The sequence below is a fragment of the Dendropsophus ebraccatus genome, chromosome 3 (genome assembly GCF_027789765.1).
Source record: "Dendropsophus ebraccatus isolate aDenEbr1 chromosome 3, aDenEbr1.pat, whole genome shotgun sequence".
Taxonomy (NCBI): Eukaryota; Metazoa; Chordata; class Amphibia; order Anura; family Hylidae; genus Dendropsophus; species Dendropsophus ebraccatus.
This window is the reverse complement of record NC_091456.1, coordinates 156,527,240-156,547,248: the sequence shown is the minus strand read 5'-3', so window position 1 is coordinate 156,547,248 and position 20,009 is coordinate 156,527,240. Positions and strand designations below refer to the sequence as shown.

The window sequence follows — 20,009 nt, the reverse complement described above, 5'->3', positions numbered from 1 at the left end:
GGGGTGGCACTAAATGCATACAAGAGTTTTGGTAACAGGACTGTCTTGATTAATACAATTTTATCTGCTTTAGGAATCATCAATCTTCCCCATATTCTCACTTTTTTCTCCATTGTATTAAAGGGAACCATTCACCCCCTGGCCCCAGGCAGAAACTGACATACAGTGACATAAAAGTCAATATACTTACCACATCGCTCCCGGTCCCGTCCCGAATCCCGTTGTTGACACAGAGAAATCGGCGATTCTTCTTCTCGCGCCCATTATGGTAATGAGCGCCGCCGGGTCCGAAGTCCAGCCTTCTGCCCGCCTCCGACACTTGATTGACGCCGGGTCCTCTTCCTCCTCGTCTTCTTTCTTCTCGCCGGATCCCGCGCAGGCGCCGTGACAGTCGTTTTCGGCGCATGCGCAGTTCACAATTGAAGCCGCTCCGCAGCTTCACTGTTTACTGTGCGTGCGCCGATTGCCTCAAACACGTATCCTGTTTACCGCGCAGGCGCAGAGAGGTGATGAGGCCATCGCAACGGCGCCTGCGCGGGAATTCATCAGAAGACTGAAGACTGAAGACGTCAATCAAGTTCCAGGAGGCGTGGATGGGCGCGCGACGAGAAGAGGACCTCATGAATAAGTTGGACTCGTCCGTCGTTTCCTATGGACGTTGGACTCATCTCAGCTCATTACCATAATGGGCGGGAGAAGAAGAATCAGCGATTTCTCCGTGTCAACAACGGGATCCGGGACGGGACCGGGAGGGATGTGGTAAGTATATTGACCTTTATGTCACTGTATGTCAGTTTCTGCCGGGGGCCACGGGGTGAATGGTTCCCTTTAATGATGGGCTCTATATTTAACTTATTAAACTGGATCCCCAAGTACCTAAAACTAACCCCATCTTCTAAATTAGATAATGATGGAAATAATATCTCCTGCTTATTACCTAAGGTCATCAGAGTGGACTTGGACCAGTTTATTAATAATCCTGAGAAAGTCCCCATTTCTTCCACTAATTCTATAACTCTTGGGACCGCTACAAGAGGTTTTTTTTAAAAAAGAACAAAAGATCATCAGTGTACAGGGATATCCTGTCCCCTCCACCCCACGCCCCAAATCCTTCTCTAAGATGATCCGACCTAACCATAATTGCAAGGGGTTAAATTCCAAGGGCAAAGAGTAGAGGGGAGAGAGGACATCCCTGCCGAGTTCCCCTTGTGAGCCTGAACATCTCCGAATGGGTCTCCCCCGTCATTACACCAGCCCTTGGGTTTTTATACAGCAACTGAACCATCCCTATGAATTTCTCTCCCACCTTTATTATGGACGTCACTAACCACATTGCCCTGGACCTTTCTCCCTTTCAACCTTTGATGATCTCGGTCTAGTGTGTATATAAGTCTGTGAATTTTCAGTTTTGTATAACATCATGTCTGACTCCCGAAAGCTTACACTCACATATACTCAGCCTCCAAAAGGTATCGCCTGATCTCTTCTCTATTCTACTCCCTTTCATGCAGACATGCAGCAGCCTCCCCCATTCCCCCTCCCCACTACACACTGTTGTCACCAGCAGTGCTCCGCCCCAGGGCGTTCCTCCCAGCAGCATTGTGCACACACTCCAGCAGCTGCTCCCTCCCTGCTCTCTGCCCCATGTGAGCTCTGATCACATGACTGTGATGTCACATGCCATCCACATCATCTTCCAGCGCCAGCACCTTCCCTGTCACAGCGCTCTCTCCAATCACCTACACTCCAGCTATGTGGTATGTATCCTCCCCAGCTTACTCCTCTCCCCCTGCACTTCTATAGCAGCCGCCTCTTCCTTACACTACGGCATGCTATGTTTCTCCAGGTGACAGACAGACCATTATTTAGTGTAAATCCGCTTTATAAAGCACCTTAGCCTACATAGCATCTCCTCTATACTATTATCTCTATATACCATCATTCCCTTTATATATACCATCATCTCTATATACCATCATTCCCTTTATATATACCATCATCTCTATATACCATCACTCCCTTTATATATACCATCATCTCTATATACCATCATTCCCTTTATATATACCATCATCTCTATATACCATCATTCCCTTTATATATACCATCATCTCTATATACCATCATTCCCTTTATATATACCATCATCTGTATATACCATCATTCCCTTTATATATACCATCATCTGTATATACCATCATTCCCTCTATCGTGTCCAAGTACCATCATCCCCTCTATACTATCATCTCTATATACCATCATTTCCTCTTTCATCTCTATATACCATCATCCCGTCTATATACCATCATCTCCTCTATCATCTCTATATACCATCATCCCCTCTATTGCGTTTATATACCATCATCTCCTCTATACTATCATCTCTATATACCATCATTCCCTCTATCATCTCTATATACCATCATCCCCTCTATATACCATCATCCCCTCTATTGCGTTTATATACCATCATCTCCTCTATACTATCATCTCTATATACCATCATTCCCTCTATCGTGTCTATATACCATCATCCCCTCTATATACCATCATCCCCTCTATTGCGTTTATATACCATCATCTCCTCTATACTATCATCTCTATATACCATCATTCCCTCTATCATGTCTATATACCATCGTCTCCTCTATATACCATCTGTAGCTGATAGCACATACTGCAATGCATATTCTCCTACCCACCTTCTCTTGCACTTTTTTATTTGCGTCCAGGTGGCATCTCCTTCATTCTCTCCCTACCTCCTTCCTTTCCCATACCCCGACTGTGCATAATGCATATATATATATATATATATATATATATATATATATATATATATATATATATATATATATATCTATATACATCCCTATATAATTTTATTATATGTAATTGTAACCTCTTTACCGTGTATATAAAAAAAAAAAAAAAAAAAAAAAAGCGCCCCGGAATCTGTTGGCAATATACAAATAAATATTATTATTGTTATATATGACATATTATGCGTACACCTCCGCCATTCTGCAGGTGGCAGGGACAGGATCACTTAGTCCCCCTTGAACCACAGCTGAACTCTCTGACTTTATTGTCTTTATTGTATGTATATGCACACTCTGCTCAGGGTATCATACATGTTGTAGTGCACGGTATCTGCATTGATCTTCTTTCTATATTATTCTTATGTACATGCTCTGCTTCTTCCATGGATATTTATTGATGATTGTTTATGTTCCTGTTTGCAGAATCTGGCTGATCAGTGTTGTGATGACGTCAGATCGGCGGTATTGGGGAAAGCATTAGAGTGTGCGTCAGTGAATGCGTGAGCCGGGACGGTGCCCGCTCCGGAGTCTTCCCCTCAGTCTGCTGGTCATTTATGGGCAGCTTCTTCTGCAAGCAGCGCCGCGGCCTCACACCAACCAGAGACCAGCAGAGGAAGAAGCTGCAGCGGCGGGACTGCCTGCTCCGTGCACCCTGCATGCTGTGCTTCATAGTGCGAGAGCCTGCAGTCAGTGAGCCAGTGCCCTGTGCGCCTCCTGCCCAACGTCCCGCTGCCATAGACTGTGCCCACCTATTGTTGCTGAACAGCTTGCAGGAGCAGTGCTGTAGTGTCCTGCTCCCTGGGCTTCCCACTGAGGAGACAGACATGGTGTGTAAGAGAAAGAACAGCGGGGAGAACCAGCAGCCCGGCACCCCCTGCAAGCAGCCCCGCTGTACCCCTGCGGGAGAGCAGGCACCGGAACGTGCATGTCCATGTCCTGGAGGGCACAGCCACTGTACTGGAAATCAGGGACACGCCAGCCCCCAGAATCCTGAGGATCACACCCCCTCCTGTTCTGGTGGTGATCAGGGGAACATCCCCTCCATTGCTGGAGATCAGGGACACCCCAGCACCTGGCATCCCCAGGATCACCCCCAGCCTGCTGCAGACCCAGCATTGCCCTGCACAGAGGGGCCTTCAGGACAAGCACCCCCAGAATGCACGGAGAAGGATTGTATGCCCCTGCTAGAGGAGCGGTGTGGAACGGAGCCCCGCTGTACATCTTGCCATGGCACTTCTTCCCAGGATCAGCTGCAGACTGTCCGGGATGCTGATCCTGATGCTGCTAGGGTAGAAGAGGAGCCCCTGAATATAAACCAGCTGCCTCCATCCCTATTACTGAAGGTGAGAAGATGGCACACAAGGGCTGCTCATATTGTTTTCTGCTCCCCTTCCTCCTCTAGCTGCAATTTTTTGAGGGTGTGAATTAAGTTGTAGCCACTTCATGATATGGCAGTCATACAGAGATGGTGGATATGAATATATGGAAAATAGTTTGGTAAGATTGCTAGGACTTAGGCCGCATTCATACGTACATTTTTCTGCACAGAACACGGACACGGAATGCTTCATTACAGCGCAACACATATTCATACAGTTCCCCTGCTTCCAGCATCTTATCACAGATGCCGCCTGAGTGAGCGGGCGGGGGAGGGGGGGGGGGCAGTGCGGGATGGAGGGCAATCCATGTCCGTGTTGTGTGCGGGAAACTGAAGGTGTGAATGCGGCCTAAGTCTTAGCATCCTACCATACTAATTTTCATATTTTCGTCTCCACATCTCTATATGACTGCCATATCATGAAGTGGGACAATGTAATTCACGCCCTCAAAATATTGCAGATACCGGCATTACAGGCATTCCACGTCTGTACAGGAGAAAGCTTCTATTCTGACTCCTAAGCCAGTGTTGTGATAAACAGACATGTGACTAATGGGGGTGCACATCGATTGTACCCTTTCTGGACATATATTTGGACAAAAAATGGGAAGGCAGACTGGGACTCAGCAGCTCACCTAGACCTAATACTGACAAGTATATGTTCAGGAAATGGTGCAAGCAGTCACTAGCTGACATCTATTGAAGTCAGTGTGGCCTGTGCCTGTCCGTACTCAGCATCCCATGTTTATAGGTTGCCATTGTATTTGTGCCACAGAGGGCACAATTGTGATGTCAACCTTTGGCCAGTTTCACACATACAGCATCGCAGGGTCTTTCTAGCTGCGAGTTCCGCAGCGAAATGTGCTGCAATGCTCTTTCTTGTCATTTTCTATGGCTTTGCATACTGGCAGTGGATTTTTCATTCCGCTGTGAGAATGTAAAGCCCCTTCCCACTTAACCCACCGCTGCCGGACTAGTACGTTAGGCTGGGTTTACACTACATTTTTGCAATCCGTTTTTGCGTAAAACAGATGAAAAAAACTTATGCAACTGTGTGCATCCGTTTTTCCATCGACTTTCATTATAAAAAAAAAAAGGACAAAAATTTTTTTGCGTACACAAAAAAATGTGGTTGACCTGATTTTTGTGTCCGCTAAAAAAAAAAAAAACAGATCAGTTTTGTTCCTTTTTTTTTTTTTTTTTTTTTATTGAAGTCAATGGAAAAACGGATCAAAATGGAGGCATACACATGGATCCGTTTTTGCTATCCATTTTTCACCCGTTTTTTTGCAAAAAAATGATTGCAAAAACGTAGTGTGAACCAAGCCTTACTTGGCCATGTTCCCGCTTGCTTATCCGGCTCCTGGCTCCCTGTTGTCCTGTTCAGCCAATCAGTGCACAGCCCTGCCGTAACCACTGATTGGCTGAGGAGCCAGAAGCTTGAGAAGCATCGGGAGTGTGGACAGGTAATCTATTAGTCCGGCAGCGGTGGGTTTAGTGGGAAGGGGCATTACATTCTCACAGCAGAATGAAAAGTGTAAGCAATAAAAAATGACAGTACCCAGTATCGCTGCGGAACTTGCAGCATGAAATCCACTGCGATACTGTGTGTGAAACTGGCCTTAGTCAGATTGTGTCTGGATGTATTTGAAAGTCACACTCCCACCTGCCTCCTTCCTGTTTAGGCCCCATGAACATGACAGGATTTGGAAAGACAAAATGTCGGGTTCAAACATGGGAGATTTATCAAACAGTTTTGTGAAGGAACAATGGAACAGTTGTCTGTAGCAACCAGTCAGATTCCAAAAAGGCCTCTGAAAAATGAAAGCTGCAATCTGATTGGTTGTTGTGGGCAACTGCTCCACTGCTGCATTGTACAAGGTTTGATGAATCTCCCTCATAGTATTAGTCCAAAACCAGCAGTATGCACAACCATGTGATTTGTATGGGTGGTGTTTAAAGGGGTAGTGCGACGGTAAAGAATTATTCACAGAATAACACACATTACAAAGTTATACAACTTTGTAATGTATGTTATGTCTGTGGATGGCCCCCTTCCCCGTGTCCCTCCACCCCCACCCGTGTACCTGGAAGTGTGGTGCACTATACATACCTGTCACGTGCCGACACCCGTCTCCGATCTTCAGTCAGTGACGTCTTCTTCGGCCGGCAAACAGCTCCGACTGTTCCGAATGCCCGCCGCCCTCTGCAGCTTCATCCGATGCTCAGCCGCGATTGGCTGAGCATAACTGTGCTCAGCCAATCGCGGATGAGCGGCTGATGACCTTTAAAGGGGTACTCCAACGGGGGGGGCACTTTTTTGCTGGGGCCAGGGAGGAGGTAGCTGAGGGAAAAGATGTCCACTCACCTCCCCGGCTCCAGCGGCGGGTCCCGCATCCCGGCGCTCTGGTCCCCGGTTCCCGGCCGCTTCCTGGTGTCTGACGCAGGCTTGAGACAATACGTCTCAGGTCCGCTTAGCCAGTCACTGACAGAGGCAGGATCTGAGCGGACTTGAAACGTATCCCGCCTCCTTCACTGACTGGCTGAGCGGACCTGAGACGTCACGTCTCGGGCCCATTTCAGACACCAGGAAGCGGCCTGGAACCGGGCACTGGAGCGCCGCGATGCAGGACCCGCCGCTGGAACCGGTGAGGAGATGGCAGAGGGAAAAGACATCCAGCAAAAAAGTGCCCCCCCCCCCCCACCGCTGGAGTACCCCTTTAATGGGAAGTAACTGGAGTCACAGCAAAAAGAGATGTGGAACAATCTGTCTGATTTACCTAATGAGAAGTTTTAACTCCTCATGTTCCAGTAATCAACATAGGTGCGGTCCCAATAAATGTAGAATATAAATCAAGCAGATAAACCCTTGGATAGGCTATGTACGCCTTTGCAACTGGTCTATTTCCTTTTTGGCAACATCCATTAGGTGGGTGACAGATACAAGGGAGTTTGACTGCTAAACTAAAAAGTAGCTTCATTCTTAACGTTGGACACATTAGAGGAATAATGGTTATAAAGGTTGATACACAATTTAAGCTGTTAAGCTCCAAAAGTAATGTTAAAGCGTTACTGCCACTTACAAAAAAAACTAAAGGCACACAAACATGTCAGAAGTTTTGGTTGGTTGAGTCTAATGAGCGTGTGAAAATTGCCTGAAATGTTTTTGAAAGTTCGGTTTACATTTCCACAGGATACTCTTTTGTGTTATTTTTGCTGTTTGTTTTTAGCCACTTATGTTTGTGTGAGTTCCAAGGACATTGAGTACAATTAACTGTATAATTGAGCAAAATGCAAACGATGGAAAAAAAATCACAGGATGGCTTAGATTTTCTTCCTTTTCTTCCAGATATTTTTTCACCTATCGCTGAATGAGCGTTGCCTTTGTGTTTCTCTGGTCTGTAAATATTGGCGTGACCTCTGCCTAGACTTTCAGTTCTGGAAGCAGCTGGACCTCAGCAGTCATGGTCAGGTAATGACATGTATGGAATAGATTATTAGTCTCTAGGATGGGGGAAGATTCAACATATATTCTACTTAACCGGATAACCCCAATTGGGCTAATTTTGTTCCCTGGAGCACTGCATAAAGCTCCTGTGCAGCTTGCGGCACGTACCGGCTGCTGCGGCTGCAGCAGGAGCTTTATACCCTAGAAAATGAAGTTTAATCCCCCTACGCGCGGCTCTCCGTCCATGTCTAGTCACTGATCTCTCTCTCTTAGCGCACTCGCTGGGGATGATTAACAGGGAGAGGCACCAGTAATGGGCCTCTTTGCCTGTCACTCATCCCCGTTGATTGATTGGTGCCTTTCCCTGTCAATTATCCTCTGCCCAGATAACTACCTGCTACTCCTGGAGGGAATTAACTTCATTTTCTAGGGTAGCTGCTGCAGATGGGGGCAGTACTTGCCGTGAGCTGCACAAGAGCTTTAAACTGTGCTGCAGGAAACCAAATCAGCCCAATTGGGCTGATTGGTTTCCCTTATGGGTTTTAATTGTTTGTTGTCTGGAAAGTTTACATTACATCCTGAAACACATACAGAGGTAGTTCTGAGATGTAAGTAAAACTACAGTCCTGGCTGCAGTGAAGTAATCCAGATGCAGACACTTCATCATTAGGATCACAGAGTATTTGAGATTTGTTACTGTGGATTAGTAGGAGCAGAGCTTGGTATGGATGACTTGATTTACCTGTCCATGATGTATGTTCTGTAAGCTATATATCATGGACTGAACTCTACAGGCCTTCCTGCATTGTAATTCTGTATGAGACAGTGAGCTTAGGAAACGCTACAGCTGCCCGCTACTAAACTGACAGGGCTGTGACTGTTTACTGCGTACTGTTTAAAGTCCAGGCAAAAAAAATGTAAGATATGTTATTGCCCAACAAAAGTTATGAAAATTACTAATAGACACCTATTATGGGAGATGCACCTATAGTGCATTTTCCCTGCACTTACTACAGCACAGTTCAGGTCTCTGTAAAGTTGATGTCACGTCACATAAACTGACGACTCCTGGTTCTCCAGTCTGTCCTACCACTGCAGCAGGTGGATAACCCCTTTAAACTATAAATACAAAAAGCTAATAAAACCCTTTAATATTATTTTATTTACTGGTAGAAAAGTACAATCACACAGAGTAGTGGCTATCTGTAATGAATGGTAGAAACAGTAATAGTTGTTTAATTCTCAACTTTCTTTACAGATGAAAGACGACATATTAGAAAGAATAGGTTCCAGGTTTCGGAACATTCTAGAAATCAACATTTCTGACTGTCTAAATGTGACGGATGCTGGGATTGAGATGGTGGCTGCCAAATGCATGGGTCTAGTGAAATACACTGCTTACCGGTGTAAACAGCTGTCCGACTCCTCACTCATCTCTCTGGCCACTTATTGTACGTCTCTGCAAAAAGTTCATGTTGGGAACCAGGACCGACTGACTGATGAAGCAATTAAACAGGTATGATATAGAAGCACCCCCCACACGTGTACCATATATACAGTACTTGAATATAACTTTATAAATTAGAGCAATGTATTTACAATCCCCAAAACACTTCCCCCCCCCCCCCCCCCTTTTACAATGGGCACGGAAGGAGACCACGTCCCTCTGCACTTTGGTACCTTTTATCCCTGCCTGCCATTCTGGTGTATAAAAACTTTTAAACACAAACATTGGCGTACCTCAACCAACATAAAACTACTTTCACACACCTAAATCACATGCATCTAATGGACCTAGAATACATCCATAAATCCTACTATATCAGGTGTGATCTGGTCCTAAACTTAAAGAGGAAGTCCACCCTCCACTTTTTTTTTTTTTTAAGCTGTAGGGGCAGAAGGGAAAATAACAAAGGGTACTAACTCACCTCCCTCTGTGCCATTTCAGCCGGGATCTCTGGCACTGCTGATGTCATGACCCGGCTGATGGACTGGCTGCTCAGCCAGTGACTGGGGCGGGATTCTGCTGGCTGATTAGCTGAGCTGGCTGTCCATCAGCCGTTACGGCATTTTCCTCCTGAGTCGTGACATCATCGCAACATGGGGAAAAATGCCTTCCGGTGGGGGTCCTGGGACTGGTCATGCACTGCATCGTGGGCACCGGGAGAGGTAAGCAATGCTTCATTGTTACTCTATCCCCTGCCCCTGCCGCCTGTCAAAAGTTTTTTGAGGCCGGACTTTACACATTGTATAGGGGCTACTACAGACACATAGGGATAGCATTCTGTTGCTGTACTGTTCACTGAAAGTTTTAAAATACCTTATCATGTGATGCCATAGAGTTACTATGTGGCTGGCTAGCATACAGCGTACTTGTCATTAGAAAAAACATTTCACATGTTACAGATACATGTCAAAAGTTTTGTTTGGTCAGAGTCTGATTGTTCAGACCATTACTGATCAGGAGAATGAGCCAGAAGAAGTCTGTGCTGCCGTGTGTTCCTCTTCCCACCCTGTGTCTTTCGACCTAGACGTCTCCATAGACTTTCCTTATGCAGCTGTCCATATCACAGAGGTGGGAGAGAACACACTGCGCACAGACTCCTCCCAGTTTGTTTCCCTGATTGGTTGGGGTTTGAGTGATAAAACATTTGAAATGTCACTGTGATCTGTCAAGTTTTTTTTCTAATGACAGGTATGCTTTAATTCACAGAATTAAAGGAGGTTGTTCAGATTAAAAAAAAAAAAGTCTGCATTTTCCATACTTGTCTCAGGATGTGTGTAGTATTGTATCTTTGCCCTATTCACTTCAGTGGAGTATAAGTGTAATACTGGAAACAACCCATAGACAAGTATCAAGTATGGCATCATTTTTGTAGAAGAAGCTGTTTTATTTTTCTACTTCTTTAAAGGGGTTTTAAGATTTTTTCTTGTCCCCCATCCACAGAATAGGCGACAAGTATGAGATATTTGAAAAGAGACTTAGGTTGTTGCATGACCCACCGCTCCATTTAGTCTTTATGGAAACGCTTGAGATATATAAGTGCTGTAGTTGGCTCTCTGACAACTCTATAGAGAATGAATGGAGCGGTGGGTCGGGCGTCGAAATTTGGCTCCATTCAAAACAAAGGAGTCAGGGCGCCGTTCGAGAAATTTGCACCCCCATACTTGTTCTCTATCCTGTGGATCTGGGAAGGGAGACATTACTATTGGAGAACGCCCCCAGTGTACCAAAAAATTAACATATTCCCTTTGGTTGAAAATAGCCAAAAACTGTACCACGAAGGAGGATATCATCGCTGGAATCTATAGTTGGCCTGTAAGAACAATTTGTGACATGTTTCCTGTGATTTCTACATTTATTGTTTGTTCTAGAGTGCTCTGTTCTCATATTTTACACTCGTCCACAGTTGGGTTCCAGATGCAAGGATTTGAAAGATATCCATTTTGGACAGTGCTACAAGATCTCTGATGAAGGATTGGTCTGCATAGCCAAAGGATGTCCCAAGCTGAAGAAAATTTACTTGCAAGAAAACAAATTAGTGAGTACATGATGAAGCTTCAAATCTCATTTTAACCTGGTTACATTTTCCATCATATTTCACAAATGATAAATGTATTGGTGCATTTCCTGGGATAGAGTCACACATGGAGCCAAAGCCAGGAGTGAATGCAAAGGGAAAAGACGGATTCTTCTCATCTCTTGCATCCATTCCTTATTAAAGCTGAATGAGTCAAGCCTAAACATGTGCTAATGTTAGGTTGTGTAGTACAGTGGATTATATTAAAGTTGAGGCTCTTTCCATTATGTGAAAAATTAGTTTTCATTTCTTAATCTATTGTTTCCACATATCCTGCAAGGCCAAGGAAATTAATGTGCTTCCTATTGTTTCGTTTACATGTAGCTATTGTTCTTTGGATTAATATGCTAATAATTCTTTCTATCATAATTGTAGTAGGGAAGCAGATTTTAGTGGAATTATCATTTCTGAAACATGCTTATACATTCATCTATTTTTCTATTTTTACTGTAAGGAAACAATGTCGTGCAAACCCCAAGTAATAGTTGAGTGTCTCTTAAGGCTCTATCCCACGGGCCGAGTGAGAGGAGCAAACGAGCGCTGTTAGCTATTACACGCGGCGGCAGCGAGCGGGTGTTTGTGTGGGGGGAGGTGCGGGGATCTTCCACGGGACGACTGTCGGCCGTAACGGCCAATATCGGCCAAATATGGTTGATAATCGTTCCATGGAATAGGGCCTTTAGACCTATTCCTCCTCTGGGAGGCGAGCCAAGCTAAGTAAATAATTGTATAGAGGAAAGACCAAAGGCACCCACAAATTGATTATTTGCCGTAGTTGGGCGATTACTGGCTGTTCTCACCGATAATCGCTTGGTGTAATAGGGCCTGTTGAAACGTCATGATCATGCATGATGTCAGCTAATCGGGATATTTCAACATACTGAAACAAAACAATCGGCACAGAGACAGTCTGCTGCGTGACGCTCCTTGTTGTAGTAGTGGCGGCACCAGACCGCCACTCTCCCCTATGGGCCACCCGGACTATCTAAAGATCATCTGGGCAATGGGAAATGAGAAGGAAGCAAGACCTGTCAGGTCAGCATCAGCCAATGTAATAGGGCCTTAAGACTTGGTTTCCACACTTCTACAAAGACCACGTATCACACACCTAAGTAAACTTCCCACTGCTGATCATTTCAGCAGATTTATTAAGGGGCACCTGATACTTCTGTACAGCGCAGGCCGTGCGCCACCTGCGGAAATCAATGCCAGCTTGTAGCTAGTGTAAATTTCTCCTTTGACTTTCAGCAGGTCACTGGCATAGATCTTAGAAAATCTGATAGGCTGCTGTGGCCACACCCCATTTATATTGTGCTCTGCCCACTTTTCCAGGGGTGTAAATGTAACGGCCCAGTCTCGTATATATTGTCAGGCATCTGGAGGTATATTGTTGCCATTGGCAACCCCAGACTGTCTGTATTGGCGCCTATGTGTTTGTGTCTTTTTTAACCACTAGGAGGTCACCATGACACATCAGGAAATGAGGCCAACACCTCTGGAATGCATATAGGACAGCAGGGGAAGCATGCCTGGGTACATCTAACACTAGTGATGAGCGAACATCCCAATTTTCCCAAGTGTATGCTGAGGATTCACGAACAAATTATGAATGTAAAGTAGAAGCGTACGTTTTGGTCTAGCAGTACGCACTTGCGTATGTATCAGGTCAGGTGTAGTGTAAAATACGTAATAACGAAAATTAACGATAACTACAAATCAGTAGTAGCAAGATAACAACCATTATCACACACTGATGGTATACAGCCGTATACCGTATATATGATTAATTTTATTGCTGTAAAAACAAAGGGCTGGTCAACGCCTTTACAGGACGCAGAATGCGCAAATCAGTAGTAGCAAGATAACAGCTATTATCCCAAACTCGCAGTATACGGCTGGGTTCACACTACGTATATTTCAGTCAGTATTGTGGTCCTCATATTGCAACCAAAACCAGGACTGGATTAAAAACACAGAAAGGATCTGTTCACACAATGTTGAAATTGAGTGGATGGCCGCCATATAACAGTAAATAACTTCCATTATTTCAATACAACAGCCGTTGTTTTAAAATAACAGCAAATATTTGCCATTTAATGACGTCCATCCACTCAATTACAACATTATGTGAACAGAGACTTTCTGTGTTTTTAATCCACTCCTTGTTTTGGTTGCTATACAGCCTCAAACATACAGCCTCAAATATACGTAGTGTGAACATAGCCTAAAGCTGTATACACGATCAGTAGATGTCTGAACACACTGCCTGTCTCAAAACAGCTTCTTAATATATGGTTTTTATACTTCTAACCATAAAAAGGGCTTTTGGGGGCCCCTCCCTTCCTACCTAACTGCACCTAAAAGCTCTCTCTCCCTGATATACACTCTGCCCCTCTCTAGCTCCAACCATCAAGTGACATGAATCCGAAATCACTATTCTTATATTCAGGAGGTGACGTAGTTTAGCTAGCCAATCACAGTTAGAGTTTTTTTTTTAAGTCCTGCCTATTCCTAGTGCCTGTCCCGGGCGAATCTAATTTTTACTGCGTTATTGTTCGAATATTCGAACACAATCGAATAGCATACTATTCGCTCATCACTAGTTATTACAGTTTCCATAGCAACTCACTAAGAGAATATTGATTGGTCAATTTATATGTTTGTAAACAAGTGTTGAGCTGAATCAGTGCTCCCCCCCTCAAACCCATCAGACTCTAGTAATTGGCCAGGGGAAAGCTGGCTCCGCCCACCTTCTACCCAGAGGGCTGTGCGGATCTTGACAGTTGGTAGTCTGGTTTGGCCAGAGTCACATCTTACCTCCCTGCATCACCTCAGTAATCCTGTCAGACTTGATACCCAACCCCCTAACCTGTTTCCAGGCTGCTGTAAGGACTAATATGTGTCCTCAAAGTCTCAGCAGGACATTCTCTGTATTTATTAGTGCCTGCTGTCGGATTGGTGAAGTATTAGAGGGTCACCCATTCACCGTTCATATCTTCCTGGCTTTTAAGTCAGTGTGTTCATGCGTCTTCCTCCTGCTTGCCGGTGAGCGTTGCCAGCGTCATTTCTTTCAAATCTTTTCAGTAACTTCAAGTATCTATTCACACGTACCTTATAAAGGCTGAAAACTGCAAAGTCCCTGGAACAGGTCTGTCTACACTATTCCTGTAATCCTATCTATCTACCAAGTCCAAGTTATAGTAACCAAGGTAACCCCCCTGAAGCTAAGGACTGAAGTAGTGGTGTATGACCACAGGTCTGTCCATTCTCTGTCAGCTGCAGAAGTGCCGAGTGCTGTTTATTTCGGGCAGATGCCGTAAATCAGGGATAGAAAACCTTCAGCCCTCTAGCTGTTGCAGAACTACAATTCCTGTCATGCCTGCACAGCCAAAGCTAAAGCTTCGGCTGTCCAGACGTGATGGGCGTTGTAGTTTTGCAACAGCTTGGGAGTCAAGACTCCCTACCCATGCTCCATCTTGTGGACTGAGTATAACTTATAGGGATGGCTCAGCACCTATTTCTCATTGCAGTACAATAGTTTAGGTCAGTAGGTCCAACATATTAACTACACTCTATCTATCTATCTATCTATCTATCTATCTAACGTCCAGTTTGAAGTGCACTCCGTTCAAAGTGGTGTAAGGGTGCCAGCAGCTGGAGACCGAATCCACGTCTCCCCGTAAATAATCAAAGAATTCCGCAGCACAACCATATGGTGAAAAAAATCCAAAATAGTGTTTATTCCATATCAGTAGAAAATTCCATGCAACGTTTCTGTCTCTTCCCGAGACCTTTCTCAAGCTTGAGAAAGGTCTCGGGAAGAGACAGAAACGTTGCATGGAATTTTCTACTGATATGGAATAAACACTATTTTGGATTTTTTTCACCATATGGTTGTGCTGCGGAATTCTTTGATTATCTATCTATCTATCTATCTATCAATCTATATTTTTTTTTTCATTTATTTATTTATTTTTTTATACATATACAGTGGTACCTTGGTTTAAGAGTAACTTGGTTTAAGAGCTCCCTGTACTAGGTGGGAGCGCGAGTGGGGGAGGGTCATGGTCTGCATAATGTGGTCTACAGCCCTGTACTCTGACCCAGGAAGCTTCCCTCACCTTCCAAATCATAGCAGATCCACTTCAGGCTGGGGCTCACATCAGGGGACAGGACTGTGGAGGTAATCTCTCCATAGCTGTCATCCCTCTCTCCCCAGACAGAGAGTGCTGCTATACTGTGCTCACATCTGCCCTGCTCATTCCTTCATGCCCCCTGCAGTCTCTGTCTGCCCTTGTGTTTCCCATCCTCTCCATTACTGTACAGTAACTTATAATATCACATATTCTGCTGTTTCTGAATGTTTGTTTCATTAGTTTTACATGTTATTCATAATAATAAATATCTATTTTTGGGGTGTGGAACCAATTTCTAAGATTTCTTATGGGAAAATTTGCTTTGGTTTAAGAGCGGATTATATATATATTAATTACTCCAACTAGACAGTACCACCTGTAACACTGATCTGTATGCATACAAAAATTTTTCCCCTATGTAGTATGTCCCTATATCACTACACATCTCCATTTAGGAACTTATACTTGGCTGCCACTCAAACTCTTCCATCTTTTGATTGGCAGCCTGTATACTGGCACATGCATTCTGACCAGTGGTGGAATCCCTACTTCCTGGACGCTTATTGGTCATGGAGTTGAGGAGCTTGGAAGCCTCTTGCTTGTAGGGTAGAGAGTCATTTTCTATTTCTTTTTAATAATGCGTATCCTTGTTATAGCAGTTCCAGTCATTCTAGCACTCCAGGATTGATTCCATTTACAGACTGTACGGGCAGATTTAATGATGACACCGTGAATCACATTAACAGCTCAAGCTGGGCATCAGTGCCGCATATTATGCTTTATAGTCCACCCTCAATCTGTACTGCATAATGGATTTCTATACTTGCGCTCCGCTTAACAGCCAAACCCGTGTGTCTAAATTTAGATGTTTTCCCCCGTTCCAGCAGTGTTGAATATGTATATGTATATGTATATGTACTCGCCTGTCTGCTCTATAATGGTGGCAATCAGCGAGTTGTGCTGCGGAAGTATAATTGTTACAATGTCACTTTATACCTTACACTTGTCCGGTTTTATGGTTTTATTCTGGTTTTATGTTTCTCTAATGGGCCAGGAGAATTACTTGTTTTTCTCCACTAGATGGCACTCTCTTAATGTAAAATTGTTCATTCCTCTTTTTTTCCCCTCTACTAAACGCCTGTACTTTTATAGTGCAGTGTCGGATTTCTTTAATGTACAATCTGTTACAACCTGTAGGTTTTCTAAAGATGTGAATTTCTATAAAAGCATGTTTACAATTTACAATATTGCACGATACATATACAGTGTGTATGATGTGAAGGACACACATTTACAGGTAGGTCATTTAATAGATAGCAATTGTTTAGCAGAAATACAGGGAAATATTTTAAAACCTGTTGATGTAAATGTCTCCCTGATCTTTTATTGTCCCTATTATAGCTAATTCATTGGTGATTGGATTAAATATCAGTCCTATTTTGCTATAGAAATTTGCGATAGGATTATTACAATACTTTATATTGAAGATTTTTATTATGTTGACCTACTACACATATATGTTACTGCTGCTGATCCTTGTATTGGTCCTGTGGCCAAATGGATGTGGTCAGTGAGCTCTGAATTCTTGCTGATGGAGTTTTTCAGTGGCTCTTCCTATTGCCGTAACCCCAGTGTTGGGTGGATTATAATATGCTAAAATGTGCTACAAAACACTGGTGATGTGGAAATACACACCATGAGGATGCGCCTTTCATTTGCAATTTGAAGGTGTACTCTGGCGAAACATTTTCTTTCAAATCAACTGGTTTCAGAAAGTTATATAGGTTTGTAATTTACTTCTATTTAAAAATTCACCAGACTTCCCATACTCATCAGCTGCTTTATGTCCGTCAGGGAATTGTGTTTTCTTTCCAGTCTGACACAGTGCTCTCTGCTGCCACCTCTGTCTGAGACAGGAACTGTCCTGAGCAGCAGCAAATCCCCATAGAAAACCTCTCTTGCTCTGCATTTCCTGTCTCAGACAGAGGTGGCAGCAGAGAGCACTGTGTCAGACTGAAAAGAAAACAAAATTTCCTGCAGGGCATACAGCAGCTGATAAGTACTGGAGGACTGCATATTTTTTTAAAAGAAGTAAATTACAAATCTATATAACTTTCTGAGTTGAAAGAAAAAGATTTTCATCGTAGTACCCCTTTAACTAGTTCTGGGCCTATAACTTTGATGGATTATGCACAGAATGAACCATCAATGTCCGATCAGTGGTGGTGTCAACACCCAGCATCTCCGCAGACCTTTGCCACTTAACAACAAATGACTACATGTCTGCCCAGTGCTCAGTGCACTAGGACTTTAATATAATCTTTAGGGTTTTCCCTCACTTTAATGTAAGGAGTGGTCAAACAGAGAAGCACTATGGTATTGTCAGAAGACATGAAATAGTGCTAATAACAATATACTATAGTGTTATAATAGTGTACCCACATGTCCCACAGCTCAGCACAGGCTTTGGTACAATGGGCTGAGAGTGTACCTATATGGCGTTCCATAAAAGACTTCTTATGTACGTAATGTGTAAGGGCTGTATTACACAGAGGGTTTATCTGCCGAATCAGGCCGATTGGTGCAGATATCACTATGTTATAAAGGCAACAATTAGCCAAGTAGCCAGTCATGAGCTGATCAGTGTTGTTTATCAAGTTTAAAAATGATTGTACGCTGACCGCGCATTACTCCATGTATTAGGAGGTGTGCGAATAGTGGCTGATTAAATTATGTAGAAAACAATAAAGCTAAACTTACCAATCTAGGCTCCCTGGTGTCCTTCTGGCTTCTCCCTGCATTCCCTGCTCACCTCAGCCACTTCTGAAGCTGTCTGTGCAATGACAGACTGCTTAACCCATTACAGGCCGCTGCGTTGTCTTGTTTTGGTCAGTGATAGGCTAAGCTGCCTATCACTTCAGAGACGGGCCAGCAGTGGCTGCGGTGAACAGGGAGAAGCCAGGGGAGGACATTGAGGAGCCTGGAGAGGTAAGTAAAACATTATTATTTTCTGTATACACAGCCAAGGCTGCATGGACATAGCTTATGATGTCCGGCTGCATGATTGCCGAGCCATGTAATAGGCTTTAACAGAACATTGCTCGCTTACACTGCAGATTGGGTCGTGTAATACAGCCCTAATATATATATATATTGTATAAGCTGCTGTAGACTTTGTACACTGCTTGTAACATTAGTGCGAGATCCTGTGACTACTATTTGGTTGACCATACTACCTCTGCGATATTACTGTTTGGATTGCAAGTGTTACAGTCATTTGACCTATTACATGTATGAGAAGTTGTTTTTTTCTTCTTTTTTTTGTATCTGAAGTGACACTCAATTCTTCGAAACATTGAAGTTAAAGCTTAGGCTGTAATACGACTTCTATTTTTTTGTTCTTTGAAAAAAAAAAAAAAGGTTGGGAAAAAAATCGTTGAAGCAGTTGGCAGTATTGCCGGGCAGGCTAAGCTCATTACGGCGCTAGTTACACAGGGGACGTTCCTGCTTCATTACACAGGAATGTGCTGAGCTGTAAGGGATAAACAAGGATGACTAGTGGCCGGCTTCAGGCAGCAGCGCACGGGTATACTTCTACATTCTGTATGAGATTTGGTGGTAGAATGGCCATGCCTAAGGTGTGGTCAAAGGGGTATTCTGGCAAAGATTTTTTTTGTTTTGTTTTTCACATTTGTTTTAAAATGTTAAGTAATGTTTTATTGAAGACCATTTTTATTTTTTTGTTACATTTTAAATAAGTCAGTCGGAAACCAGCACTACTTATCTCTCCCTGTGTCCCAAGCTTCCTGACCCCCGGCGGAACTCATTTACTAATTTGTCACGACTCGTGGTAGTGTGTGTGGGAAGGGTTGTAAATACCGACACGACTAATGGCTTGGGTAAATACCCGACACGGCTGAGCAGGAGATCCATCAGCCAAGGCATGACTAGAGATGATGGAACAGCACTGATGTTCAGGGTTGTACGAACTCAAACCATCGGAATTTGATTCTTGCAGTCTTCCTGTTCCGTGGGGAAGCCTGGAAAACAGAAATACAACCTATGCCCCAGGCTGTATTCCTGTTTTTCAGGCGGGACTCGGGCTGTCTCCACCTTCCCCACGGAACAGGAAGACTGACTTCCACTTCCCCACGGAACGTCAAATACCGATGGTTCGAGTTCGTTCGGACCTGAACATCAGCGCTGTTCGATCATCTCTAGGCATGACATCACTGAAGAAGGAGGTCAAGGAGCCCGGTGGAAGTCCTGAAACAGTAAAGCAGTGATGAAGGGGTACCGGGAAGGGTAAGTGGTGCCTGTTTGTTAAGTTTCTCCATGCCCCTATCTGCTGGAACAGTTTCAATTTCACCGAACTTCTCCTTTAACTGGCAGCAGTAAGGGCGACATGGCTCCTCTGCTGCCCCCAATGGTCATGTCAAGAACTGCACAAGCTGTGATCCCAGCACAGTTACCAGCACTGTTGCAGCAAGAGGGGATAACTCTCAGTCACCACTCACTCCACTACACTGCAGCTGTCCTGACAGAGGCTGCTTCCCTAGGTCTAATGTCCGTTCCAGTGGTAAGGAACCTTTTTCCTCTCATGGGCCATTAGGCATTTACAAAATATTATGAGGACCATACACGGCT

The 20,009-nt window shown here is 44.0% G+C and overlaps 1 protein-coding gene across 1 annotated transcript in view; it reads left to right on the top strand.

Moving 5' to 3' along the window:
- The first annotated feature begins 1,686 nt into the window (after positions 1–1,686).
- FBXL17 (F-box and leucine rich repeat protein 17) overlaps positions 1,687–20,009 on the top strand; it is a 492,871-nt gene continuing 474,548 nt past the window's right edge. Inside the window, exons 1-5 of the mRNA XM_069964681.1 lie at positions 1,687–1,757; positions 3,243–4,162; positions 7,547–7,669; positions 8,904–9,161; positions 11,056–11,187. Coding sequence (XP_069820782.1) covers positions 3,374–4,162; positions 7,547–7,669; positions 8,904–9,161; positions 11,056–11,187 — 1,302 coding nt within the window. The 5' untranslated portion in view covers positions 1,687–1,757; positions 3,243–3,373. The remainder of the gene's footprint in view (positions 1,758–3,242; positions 4,163–7,546; positions 7,670–8,903; positions 9,162–11,055; positions 11,188–20,009) is intronic.